This window comes from Ursus arctos, unplaced genomic scaffold (assembly GCF_023065955.2).
Source record: "Ursus arctos isolate Adak ecotype North America unplaced genomic scaffold, UrsArc2.0 scaffold_23, whole genome shotgun sequence".
Lineage (NCBI taxonomy): Eukaryota > Metazoa > Chordata > Mammalia > Carnivora > Ursidae > Ursus > Ursus arctos.
The window spans coordinates 10,529,763-10,544,054 of record NW_026622908.1 but is presented as its reverse complement, the minus strand read 5'-3'; the positions used below and the strand labels follow the sequence as shown (position 1 = coordinate 10,544,054).

Below are 14,292 nucleotides of genomic sequence, written 5' to 3'. Positions count from 1 at the left end.
AAGAACATAGTATACCTGCCCTCAATTAGGTCTTCTCCAATGATTTTTAATAAAGTTTTTAATTTGTTCCATAATTGTTATGCATCTATTTTGATTTGTTCTTAACTGTTAAATTTTGGTATTATAAATGAAATATTCTATTTAACTGCACTTATGTTGCTTCTACTTTTTTCAGCACTGTAACTGATTTTGTCTTTTTTACATCCAGCACTCTTTCTGAACAATCTTAGTAATTCTAATAATTTGTGAATCCTATTTTCTACATAGACAATTATATAATTTGTAAAGAACTATATTTTTTTTATAGTCCTTAAGGTTTTGTTTTCTGGGGTTTTTTTGGGGAGAGGGGGTTGTTTTTCCCAGAAGGGCCTACAGTATGTTGAAAATAAATTATGATAATACAGTTTCTTGTTGGATTCCAGATTTTAACAGGAATTCTTTTAATATTTTCAACATAAATGATTTGTGTGTTTATGCACACTTTCAGTTTAATGTTTTGCTGAGAATTTATCATGAGTCAGTACTGAACTTATCTAGTGTTTTTTGTGCCTCTTGAGCTAACCATAGATATTTCTGTTTGATGTGCACTTTAATTTATTGATAAAAATAGATTTGCATGGTTGAAATAACCAACCTGGTCTCTCGCACATATCCAGATAGACGCAGCTAGATTTGGCTGGCCCCACACATCCTCCCCCCGCCTTTTTTTTTTTTTTTTTTTTTTTTAGAATTTTTAATCTAATCTGTGTTCAAAAGTATACTGGCTTATACAATTCTCTTTTTATAAAATCCATGTCCAGTTTGGAAATCAAGGTATTGGATAGTGTTCTCATTCATTCTCTTCTCCATAAGAATTTATACAAATAAGATTAGAACCATTTCCTTGGATGTGATAGAACTCCCCTGTAAAACGGCCTGAACCCAGTAGTTATTTGGTAGAGACACACGGTAAATTATGAAAATTGGTCACAATCCTTTGCTCTTTGCTGGATTACTGCCCTGTGCAATGGGAATTTGTAGCATTTTACCTAGAAAAGATGGAAAATATTTCCCACACCCTTGAATTTGGCCTCATAACTTGCATTGGTCAATATAATGCAGCAAAATAACAATGTGTAAGTTGCAAGCCTCGACTTCAAAAGACTGTGCACATTTCTGCTCCAGCTCCGGAAGCCCTGATCAACCACCAGGTAAACACGCTTGGGGGCTAGACTGCTAGAAAATGAGACATCACATGACATAGAGATAAGCCATCCTTGCAAAGTCCGTTCAGTACAGCCAGCCCCCAGAAAACCAGCAGCTGACCAAAAATAGATGAGTGGACCCACTCAGAATAGAAGAACCGTTCAGCTCAGCCCAGGCCCAAGCGCCAAAGCACAAACTTGTAAGCGGTTTCAAACCATTAAGCTTCGAGTCCCTCTGCTATGCACTGTAAGCTAACTGATGGAGACTGTGTGTCATGAATCCTTTAGAAAACCTTATTGATTCTAAGACCATTTATCATTTCTAAAGTCCATTTTGATAATCCACATGTTTTTAGGACACTGCCTGTTTTTCTCTAATTTTCCATTACAAAAAAATTAGTGATTACTGTTTTAGTCTTCATAATATTTGATTTTTTTTTTAATTTTTCCTGCTCAAACTTTGATTTATCTTTTCAAATGACCGAATTGTGCTTTTCCTGATCTTGTCTATTGTATCCTACTCATTATTTTCATTTCTGTTCTTATATGCTAATTTTCTCATGCTTTTTACTTTCTTAGGTTCACTCTGATTTCCATTTGCTAACATCTTAGGTTGGATATTTTAGTCATTGAATTTCTTGCCTTTTCTACCTTTGTAGAATATAACTACTTTCAATAGCTTCTATTCTAGGGCATGCCCTTCTACTCTCTTATGGATTTTGAAAAAGAAAAGAAGTTGCAAATTGTAACATATTCCAATACATCAACCTTTTTCTTTTTAGTTATTACTTTTATGTCTCATTTAAGAAATATTTTTCCTACATCAAGGTCATAAAAATATTTCCCTATGCTATCTTTTTAGGCTTTATTAGTTTACCTTTCAGATTTAGATCTATAATCCCCTGGAATTGATTTTGCATGTAGTGTGCAATAGAGGTCAAGATTAGCTACTTCCCCATAGGGATAGTCAGTTGACCAAGGACCCGGTAGTGAAAAGACCATCCTTCCAGGATATTCTGTAATGCTGCAAAGTATATTTTCAGGTTATATACTAGGTGTATGCATCTTTTAAATGGTAATATTAAAACAATCTTAAAAAAAAATAAATGGTAATATTATGTGGTAAATCTGGGGGCCTTGAAGTGTGATAATACCAGAACATTCTACCACTTCCTTTTGTTTAGTCTGGTCTGTTTTTTTTCTTCGACCACTTCACTATCAACATTTAGGAATCCTTTCTCGTTTTCAGATTTATTTAAAGTCCTATAGAAGATTGCTTTCTTCCTGAGCCACCTCAATTCTTTCTACCTTATCTTTGCCCTCTTCCGTTCTTACTTGGCGAGATTCGGCTTTACGTTCAAGAACCTTGTTACCGTCTTTGTCCAGTTTTAGTCTAGTGAGAAGCACCTGGCTAGAGGGAATGCCCACGTGGACAGTTGTGCCCTCTGCCTTCTCTTGCTGCTCATCGACACTCATTGTCAATGACGTTTTCCTTCCTGTAAACTTGGATGATTTTGCCAGTTTGCTGACCTTTGTAGTGTCCTCACACCACCTGTCCTTCATCCTCCTTTCAGATGGGCATGGATCGCACGTCGTACTTCTGTCTCGGCTCTTTGGGAGGGAAGACAAGCTTTCTGCAAATGTGGGAAGGGGCACTGATGCCCTTTACGGTTCTCGCTCCAGTCAGAAATTACAAAGGGACTCAAGTTCATTTTGGCCACTGAAGCTTCAGCAATGGCCACAAAAGCAAAGACGGCATCTTTAATTGTCTCAATATAAACAATATACATCAGGACTTGAGTTGTATGAATCCAATACAGCACTCATACTTTCAACCATTAAGTATAAATCACTTGATAGTAAATATTATGAACTGGAATTGTATCTAACCTTTTTCTCGCCTTATTTTGGGGTGATAGAACTTCTTAAAAAATCTCAAATACTTAAATCTGGAAGTAATATTTCTATTATTTTGATGTTAGTTTAAATTTTTAACATGTGAACTTAGTCTAAAAGTTAGCCAATTTCTCTATTCTTTTTTGGACTACAAGGCCTTAGAGTACTTTAAATCAGATAACTCCATCCTCATTTTATCTAATATTTTAATTTTTTTCCAAAACTGGGCATTATTTAATCAAGCAATGATTAAGGTTCAGGTATACTCCCCATTTGTTCACCAATTCCCCTTGTACTTTATATTATATGACTTTCTTCTGCAAAGTTTCTTTAATGAGGATCAGTCATAAAATTGAGAGTTTTGTCTATAAATTCTTATTTCATGTTCATTCTCAAATGACAATTAAGCTGCGTATATGTTACTACATTTGAGAGTTTTTTTCCCTGAAAACTTTGAAAACATTTTTTTTTTAAATTATTGTTTGGTTTCTGCTTTTACTGATTAAAAGCCAGCTGCTCAATCTATGTTATTCTTTTGCGGAAAATTTACCTTTTAAGGGTTACCGTTAGTATCTTCTCTGTGTCTTTGGGACTCTACTATTCCAGTAATACATCTAAGTGTGACTATTTATCTTACTTAAGATAATAGATTAATAGAGTAATAGATTAAAATGGTCCAAAATTCTTCCCCTTCTTGTATCCATATCCTCGCAATGTGATACAGCAGAATAGTCCTTTAAGGGATGGAGTCTATTTCTTTACCCCTTGACTAGGAGTTTGGCTCTTGGTTATGACTTGCTTTGGACTATTGTCCAAACGTGACAAGGCAAGCCGAACCTTGAAAAGCCCTAATACACTAGAGCTTGCTCTCTTCTTACACTTGGAATCTTAGGACTGCCATGTGAAGTAGCCTCTACGCCACTAGAGCATGAAAGACCATACGAAGGAGAACCGAGGTACACTAGTCAACAGCCAGCCTACTACCAGAGATGTGAAAAGGCCATCTTAAATCATCCCACCTCCTGCTGACCTGCCAATGACCACCGACAACACGAGACGCTGGTAGACATCATCAGGGCCAGGCCAGACCAGAAAAATCATCTAATCAACATGAAGAATTGTGACCTAAATAAAGAACTCAGAAGCTTAAAAAAACAGCTAAGTTTCTTGAAAGATAGCAATAGCTAATAACACTTTGACTACATTATTGCAATAATGAGAATTGATCTCTCTTATCAATTTTAGAAAATTCTTAGCCATCATACTTCTAATAGTACCTATAATCTCTTCTATAACCTTCTGGAGTTTTCAAATATACATGTATGAATATACACACAGTAAAAACATCTATCATATCTTTTTCTATATTTGTGTTTCTTCTCTACAAGCTCTTTCCTAGCTCCCTCTCCTTATCTTCACACTATAATTAGGGTAATTATTTTGACAATATTTTCTCGCCTACAAATGCTCTCCCCACCTGTATCTAACCTACTGTTTAGCGGGTTCACTGAGGATTTTTCTTTCACTTCAATAACATATTTCTTATTTCTGGAAGTTCTTTTTGGTTTTCCCTCATCATATTTATATTCTCTAGTCCTCACACATTTGTTGCTTTGTTTCTTTAAACATTTTAAAACATCAGAATTTTCATAATTCTTTATCTTGTAATTCCAATTTCTGCAGCCCCTTGAAGGCTAATTTATTATGGCTCCTTCAAACTCCCACTCATGATGGCTTAAAAATCCTCTTTGCATGAACTTAAACTATGCAAACCCTGTTAGGTTTGCATAGAAGAAAACCTTCCCCAAAGGTAATTTTCTTCATCCAGAATCCCAAGATTCCCAACCAAGGACCACTTTAAGTTAATTTCTTGAGCTTCATGGGCAAAATAAATCCAAATTTCAAGGCTGAATGATGTCAGGGCTATGGTTTCAAATTCTCCCCAGGAAACTATTTTTTCCTATGTGAAACTGAGGTAGAGAACGCTAGCTACTAGATTGATTCCCATGGCTAAGTAGTAGACTCTTCTGTCTCTCCTTTTGCTGGAGGTGTAGTCTTCTAGGTTGTTTTACAAGTTTCTGTCCCATCTTTCAATGCTTCATGAGCTCTAAGGCATTTCTCCCATCCCACACAGACTGTTGAAATTTAAGGCTCTACCTGGGACTTCCAGACATTGTTGTGGGATTGCAAAATCATACAGCCACCTTAGAAAATACACTGGCATTTTCTTATAAAGTTAAACATACACTCATATACAGCCCAGCAATCCCACTTCTACATACTCAAAAGAAAACTTGTGTTCACACAAAAACCTGTGAGTATTTTTAGTGGCTTTATTCATAAGTGCCCAAATCTCAAAACAACCTAAAAGTCCATGAATTGAGGGATGGATAAACTGTAGTACCTCCATACTATAGAATTAGAGGACCCAAAGAAGACTGAATTACTGAAGGGGAACCGCAACATAAATACATACATGATTTATAGAAGATTCTGGGAAAGGCAAAACTATAGGGCCAGACAACAGATCAGTAGTTGCTGGACACTGAGGATGAGGAGATGAATCAAAAGCATTACAACAGGGGCATTTTTGGAAGTTACGAAATAGTCCTTTAGCTTCACTATGATGGTATTTACATGACTCTATCAATTTTCCAAAACTCAAAACTGTATATTTAAAGGGCTGGATTTTGTTCTATGTAAATTATACCTTGATTTTTAAAGGAAAAGCCCAGAATCATATGGCTTCATCAGCAAATTCTACCCAACATTTAAATAAGATTTAACAACTACCCTTCTCAAACTCTTACCCAAAAAATGAGGAAGTCTTCCCAAAATCTCTAATTTAAGGACATTGTCCTGATACCAAAATCAGGTAATACTACAAGAAAACTACAGGCCAATAACCCTGATGAATATAAATGTAAAAATTAAAATGCTAGCAAGCTGAATTCAAGGGTACATTAAGAGATCATACATTATAATCAAGATTTATCCCTGGAATGCAAAAATGGTTCAACGTATGCAAATCGGTAAATGTGACACACCCCAATAGAATGGAAGATAAAAATCATACTATCATCTCATAGATGCAGAAGAAGCACTTGACAAAATACAACTTCCTTTCATGATAAAAAGACTCAAAAAATTGGGCAAAGGAACATACTGCAACATGATAAGAGCCCTGTATGACAAGCCCACAGATAATAGCATACTCAACAGTGAAAGATTAAAAAGCTTTTCCTCTAAGATGAAAAACAAGACAAAGGTGCCCATTCTCACCACTCCTATTCAACATAGTAATAGAAGTCCTCATCAGAGCAATCAGACAAGAAATAAAACACATCTACATCAGAAAGGACTAAGTAAAACTGTCTTTGTTTGCAGGTGATAGGACTTGACATAGAAAATCCTAACTAGTCCACCAAAAAAATTTTAAAATAAAGTCAGCAAAGCTGCAGGATAAAAATCAACATACAAAAGTCACCATCAAGATAAAAAGCTTCTGCACAGCCAAGGAAACAGTCAAAAAAACTAAGAGGCAGCCCACGGAATGGGAGAAGATATCTGCAAATGACACTACAGAGAAAAGACTGGTATCCAAGATCTACAAAGAACTTCTCAAACTCAATACACGAGAAACAAATAATCAAATCAAAAAATGGGCAGAATATATAAACAGACACTTTTCCAATGAAAACATATGAATGGCTAACAGACACATGAAAAAATGCTCAAAATCATTAGCCATCAGGGAAATTCAAATCAAAACCACATTGATATACCACCTTACCCCACTTAGAATGGCAAAAATGGACAAGGCAGGAAACAACAAATGTTGGAGAGGATGTGGAGAAAGGGGAACCCCTTACACTGTTGGTGGGAATGCAAGTTGGTACAGCCACTTTGGGAAACAGTGTGGAGGTCCCTTAAAAAGTTAAAAATAGACCTACCCTATGATCCAGCAATTGCACTACTGGGTATTTACCCCAAAGATACAGACGTAGTGAAGAGAAGGGCCATATGCACCCCAATGTTCATAGCAGCATTGTCCACAATAGCTAAATCGTGGAAGGAGCCAAGATGCCCTTCGACAGATGACTGGATTAAGAAGATGTGGTCCAGAGATACAATGGAATATACTCAGCCATCAGAAAGAATGATAACCCAACATTTGCATCAGTGTGGATGGGACTGGAGGCTATTATGCTAAGTGAAATAAGTCAAGCAGAGAAAGATAATTATCATACGGTTTCACTCATTTGTGGAACATAAGGAATAGCAGGGAGATGGTTAGGAGAAGGAAGGGAAAAATGAAGGGGGGTGGGGACAGAGGGGGAGATGAACCATGAGAGACTATGAACTCCAGGAAAGAAACTGAGGGTTTTAGAGGGGAGGGGGGTGAGGTGATGGTTTAGCCCGGTGAAGGGTATTAAGGTGGGCACGTATTGCATGGAGCACTGGGTGTTATACGCAAACAATGAATCATGGAACACTATATCAAAAACTAACGATGGTGACTAACATACCATTAAAAAAAAATACAAAAGTCAGTTGCATTTCTCTTCACTACAAATGAAATATCTGAAAAATAAATAAAAGAATCCCATTCGCAATAGCATCAAAAACAGTAAAATACTTAGAGATTTAACCACGGAAGAGAAAAATCTGTACAATGAAAACTACAAAACTTCAATGGAAAAATTGAAGTAGACACAAATGTAAACGTATCTCATATTCATGGATTGGAAGAATACTGTTAAAATGTACACACTACCCAAAGCCATTTGTAGGTTCAGAGCAATCCCTATCAAAATCTAAATGGCATTTTTCAAACAAAAAAAGAACAAAAACACTAAAATTTGTATGGAACCACAAAAGACTCCTAATAGCCAAAGTAATGTTAAGAGAAGAACAAACCCGGAGGCATCACATTTCTAGATTTCAAACTACGTTAGGCCTTTTAACGATGCAGGGGTTAGAAGCACCAACCTCCACGCAGTCAAAAACACACAGCTAACTTCGGACTCACCCAAAACTTAACCACTAATAACCTACTGTTGACTGTAATTCCTAACCGGTAACATAAACAGTCAATTAATATCTATTTTGTAAGCAGCATGTATTACATACTGTATTCTTATACTAAAGCTAGAGAGAAAATGTTAAGAAAAACCAAAGAGAAAATAGATTTATTGTACTGTACTGCATTAATCGAAAAAAATTCGTGTGAGTGGCCCCATGCAATTCAAACCCCTTTTGTTCAAGGGCCAAATGCATGCCACAAAGCTACAGTCATCAAAGCGATTTGGAAAAAAACAAAAAAACATAAAAACAAGAACAAAACCGGATACATAGACCAATAAAACAGGATCGAGAGCCCAAAAATAAACCCCTGCATATTCAACTGCTATTGGACAAAGGAGTCAAGAATATTCAATAAGGATGGTCTCTTCAACAAATAGTGCTGGGAAAACTGGATAACCACACTAAGAACTAGTTGGATTCCTGTATCACCACTCACAAAAATTTGAAATGGACTTAAACACAAGACCTGAAACCATTAAACTTCTAGAAGAAAACAGGGGGAAAACGTCCTTGGCATTGGTCTTGGCAGTCATTTTTCAGATAGGACACCAAACGCACAAGCAATAAAATCCAAAATTCATAAGTAGATCTACAAACTAAAAAGCTTCTACACAGCAAAAGAAACAATGAACAAAATGAAAAGGCACCCTTTGAAATGGGAGAAAACATTTGCAAATCAGCAATCTGGTAAGAGGTTAATATCCAAAATATATTTAACAACTCCCACAATAGCAAAAAAAGCGGATTAAAAAATGGGCAGAGATTAATTTCCATAGATATGAAAACGGCCAACAGGTACATGAAAAGGTGCTCAACATCACTAGTCATCAGGGAAACGCAGACCAAAATGACAATGAAAGATCACCTCACATCTGTAAAAATGGCTATCATCGAAAAGACAGAAAAATAACAAGTGTGGAAAACAAGGAACCCTTGTACACTGTTCGCGGGAATGTAAACTGGTATGACCAATATGGAATTTGCTCCAAAAATTAAGGATAGAACTACCATGCAATCCAGCAATCCCACATCTGGGTGGATTAAGCTGAGTATATATCCAAGAGAAATTAAACCACTACCTCGAAAAGATCACTTCATCCCCATATATATTGCCACATTATTCACAATAGACAAGACATGGAAAAAACCCAAGACATCAACAGATGAATGGCTTAAAAAGTTGTGGTATGTATACAATAGAAGAGTATTCAACCATGAGGGGAAAAAATGCCGCCATTTCCAACATGAATCAACTTTGAGGGCATTATGCAAAGGGAAATGAGACAAAGACAGACAAACACTGCACAATATCACTTATATGTAGACTATAAAAAACCTGAACTCATAGGGACAGTGGAACGCTGGTTGCGAGGGTTTAGGGGGAAGGGGGAGACGCTGGTCAAAGTATACAAGCTTTCAATTATAATACAAGTGAATTCTGGGGATCTAATGCACATTATGGTGATTACAGTGAATACTACTTGTACTTGAAATATACCAAGAGCGTAGATCTTAAATGTCCTCATGGCAAAAAAGCCACTGACAATTATGTGAGGTGAGGGTGGTGTTAGTTAACACTGCTGATAATCATTAGGCAATATACAAGTATATCAAACAGTTACGCACCTTAAAGTTACAGTTATGTATCAATTATCTCTCAATCAAATTGGAATAACAGAAAAGAAACTTAAGTTCCCAACATCTTGGTAATGGTTTTCACTTTTCTCTATGTATTTGGCCTCTAAGAATTTCCTTTAAGTGCAATGATGCGTCTTAAAAGACTTTTGTTCTGTTTAATCCAGCATTTATAGGCATTTTGAAGTAGAATTTTTTAAGACATCTACTCTACCATATTGCCAGAAGCCAAAGTCTCCCATTTCTATTGAAGACCAAGACTCTCTTAAAATTTCATGTTTTTAACTTCTTCATTTTATCACTGTGTCCTGTTCCTATGAAGTACAGCACTGCAGTCATTGTATTACCTTCTTTAGAGATAAGAAAACCAAAGCTCACAGAAGTTGAGACCTGCTGCCTAGCCACACCAAGATTCTGAGAATGGAAACCAATCTGAAGATTATCTTAAGCCTCTCAAAATTAGGTAAGAAACATTAAAAAGATCATTTACATTATGCATACTTGGCAGTAAACTGTGTGACCTTGACCAAGTCACTTAACTCTGTCTAGTTTCCAAGCACCTACTTCTCAAAACTGTTGGGACAATTATTCATGCCAAGCACAGGGGGAAACACACGTGGCAGAAATAGAAAGAAGTGCTTACTTTGAATAAGCCATGCTTTTGGTTGCGTTGACCAAGCCATAAGTTGCTTCCTGGGGGAAGGTTGGTTTCAGGAGGGTCTATCACACGTTCATAAATCCTGTAGGGACGAAGAACACCGTTATTAATAAAGAGTTCGCTCAAAACAGAACCAAAAGTTATGTGTGTTGTTTGAAGTCCTCACAGCTTTACTCCCGGTGTAGAGAGATGGAGGCAATATATGGCATGTTTTAGATGACAGGTAACATGAATGTAGACATCTACTTCTTGACAACACTTGGACACATGAACTGGGCCTCTGTTGGCTTTCTATTTTCACCCTTTTGGCAGGGAAAGGAGGAAGAAGGTAACATTTTTAAGTGTCTGCTCTGAGCAATGAACCTTACATACTCAGTGAGTCAAGTGGTTTGATCCACATTACGGGTGAGAAAGCGGAGGTCCAGAGAACACAAGTGAGTCAACCAAGCTAAGACAAGGAGCAGTCAAGCTGGAACGCGAATCCCCAGCTGCCTGGCTGCAAAGCCCATGCACTCCCCTTTGCACTCTACTGCTCCCTGGCTTTGCTTTATCTGGCCGCTACACGTTTCCTTTTTTTTTTTTTTTTTTTAAGATTTTATTTATTTATCTGACACAGAGAGAGAGACAGCCAGCAAGAGAGGGAACACAGGCAGGGGGAGTGGGAGAGGAAGAAGCAGGCTCCCAGTGGAGGAGCCCAATGTGGGGCTCGATCCCAGGACCCTGGGATCACGCCCTGAGCTGAAGGCAGACGCTTAACGACTGAGCCACCCAGGTGCCCCAGCCGCTACCCGTTTCTATACTGCTATACTCCTCCCAGCAAGCGAGCAGCTGCCCACATGCTCGGTCCACAAAACCAAGTAACTGAAATCATCCCATCAACAAATATTTACTGAGCACTTTTTATGCTCCAAGCTCCACATGAGGCAACAAGAGCTAGAGCAACCAACCAGACATCCAAAATCCTGCCCTCAGGGAGCAAAAAACAAAGTCTTGTATATGAAAAAAATCTTCACAAGATCTATGAAGACATAATTAATACTAATACAGAGGAGGCAAAAGCCCCAGGATCTCTGAAGGTACCTACAGAAACTACTCAACAGTTGAGTAATCTCAACTGTTCTGCCCTCCCGAGCCCTAGTCACCGATCTTGAGATTGCTGCTCCCCTGAGAAACAGACCCTGCAACCACCCGGTACCAGCTGATCAAGGCCTCCCCTCACCCCAACAAGTGCCTCTCCACACCTTCTCTGCTGAGAAGGGGAAGGAGGAGCTTGCCTGAGAATTGAACTTGTCCTTTGATGCTCAGAAGGTTCTGGGTGGGGTGCCATAGAGACCATCAGGGAATTTCAATGACTCCTGATGGCCCATCCATTCCTTGCACTCCTCAGTTCTCAGAGCAGCTACAGAAGGAATCAGTTCCAGGTACTTCCAAAGGTCTGACACTCATCAGGTGTTAAAGCTGGAAGGGAACTGACTGCCGCCTGCCAAAGAGCGACTTGTTCCTCCAGGGGCTCTCAGAAGGCCAGAACTGCGAGACCACCCATGGTGAAACAGCCAGTGAAGGAGCAGATGTTGCTGTTGGGAGCAGTCACGCAGCAGCCTTGGAGCTTAGCCACACTGTCCATCATTCTCATTCCGCACTGGAAGAGTGCTGTTTCCTGACAATACTTTCCATGGAGAAAGCTCTAAATATCTTTGGTCTGTCTGTACTAATTATCCTTTCATTATAAATGGATGCTCAAAACAGAACCAAGGCAATCTAAGTCTCCCTTAAGAAGACAGGCTATGTTTTCTCCACAGGAATGCCACATCTTTCACATGTTAGAATGAACAATTTTCGATGAAACAATCTGTCAAAACCGCTTTAACCCAAGACACTGCTATAGTATACCTCTTTTAAAAGGGATTTTTTCTAACATTCACAAAAAACTAGAAACAAGCCAAATTTACAACAAAAGTGAAATGGATAAGTTATAGATCACCTTGATATAATTTACGACAGTCATTAAGAGTGACAAATATGCAGGTTATGAAATATGGGAAAGTACAGACAAAATAATTTTCACTGGAGGGAAGTCGAATACAAAATTATTTATGAACTATGGAGACAAGGATGCAAAAATTATTTTCCCCGGTGGTGAATTGCAGAGGAGAGGAGACCAGAAAGAAATGGAAATCGCTGTATTTAGGTAAAGAGGCAGAAGCATAATTTTCTATGAGGTTGTTTTACTAATACATTGAAAATACTGTCAAACTACTTATCTGAACCTTTCATTTTACAACATTTGCATCTGTCGGAAAGAGAGGAGCGTTCAATTTCAATGCTTTCTTTTTGGTTTTCGAGATGCCAGAAGGTGAGCTCCAATGAGCAGAGTAGGCTGTTAATCACTGTTTATTAAGTGCATGAAGGATCAAAACAAACAAACAAACAACTTTCTATCATGCCTTATCTTCCCAAGTATCAATGCTCCTTCTTAAAAACAGTGGGCCTCAGGTATTTGCTTTCTCAACCATCAGCTCAAAGCAGGACAATGACCTGGTGCCTGTGTCAAAGGGGTGTGATTTCAGGGGTCAAACAGCCCCCATCAGATCCCCTCCTGATGCCAAATCTGCTGGCTGCTGCCTTCCACACCAGCCCTGCCAATTCACTCCAAGAGGCAGACCCTCCCTGGAGAATTCCATGTAGCAGTCAGAATCAATAAGCTGGATTCAGACAGAGCAAAATGAAGAGAGCTTAGCAACAGTGTTAAAAAATAAATAAATACCCACACGGAGGAATCCTATGTGAACCCTAGGAAATAAACTGAGGGTTGCTGGAGGGGAAGTGGGTGGTGGGATGGCTAACTGGGCAATGGGCATTAGGGAGGGCACGTGATGGAATGAGCACTGAGTGTTATATGCAACTGATGATTCACTAAATTCTACTCCTGAAACTAACGATACAGTATATGTTAACTAAATTGAATTTAAGAAATAAAAAAAAAGGAAAGCAAATAAACCAAATTTGAGGGACACTCCACAAAATAATTGCCTGTGCTCTTTCAAATGTCAACATCATGAAAAGGAAAGACTGAGGAACATTTGCCGATTAAAAGAAAACACAGGGACATAAAAACTCCATGTGAGACAGGGTCCTGGTTTGGAGCTGGTGGCAGGAAAAAAAAAAATCCAATGCAGAACATTAGTGGGAAAACTGGTGAAACTTGAACTGTAGATTATATAGTAGCATTGTATAAATGTTCAATTTCCTGATTTTGAGAATTGGTCATGTATATTTAAGTGCCTTGTTATTCGGAAATAAGCACAGAAGTATTTAGGGGTAAAGTCCTGATATTTGCAACTTCCTCTCAAAGGTTTCAAAATAACAGTGTGTATATGTATAAATACAGACACATGGAAGCACACACTGTGCGGACAGAAAACAGAATCTGGGCAGAGTGTAGGATTGGTTATTTGTGCCATTCTGAAAGCTTTCCTGTAAGATTAAAATTATTTTAAAATAGTTTTGAGAGTTAGAAAAAAAAAAGCATTAGGATCTTTAATATATGTAAACTAAAACTACACACACTCAAAACAATTTTTTATCTATTAGCCAAGGACACCTACGAACTTGAAGACTCACATAAGGTACATGGTAGTGTTTTCCTAAGGGAATGGCAAGGGCAAAGGGGAGGGAAAAAGTGAATGACTGAAAGACGAATGAATGAACAAAAGGAGTACCGCACAGACTAATGCTGATAACACATCATAAACTAGGAAGATTCTCACATCCCGATCTGTACCTCTTTTACAAAGGGAGTTATGCCACCGACATGCCAAATACAATCGTGAC

General features: G+C 38.0%; 1 protein-coding gene and 1 pseudogene across 2 annotated transcripts in view; both read right to left on the bottom strand.

The window, feature by feature from the left end:
• Positions 1–14,292, bottom strand: part of NELL1 (neural EGFL like 1) — an 818,389-nt gene that overhangs the window by 646,182 nt on the left and 157,915 nt on the right. For both annotated transcript variants that reach the window (XM_057317500.1, XM_048217676.2), the window contains exon 5: positions 10,447–10,543. In XM_057317500.1, the coding sequence (XP_057173483.1) occupies positions 10,447–10,543 (97 nt within the window). The remainder of the gene's footprint in view (positions 1–10,446; positions 10,544–14,292) is intronic.
• Positions 2,448–2,896, bottom strand: LOC125282568 (60S ribosomal protein L26-like; annotated as a pseudogene).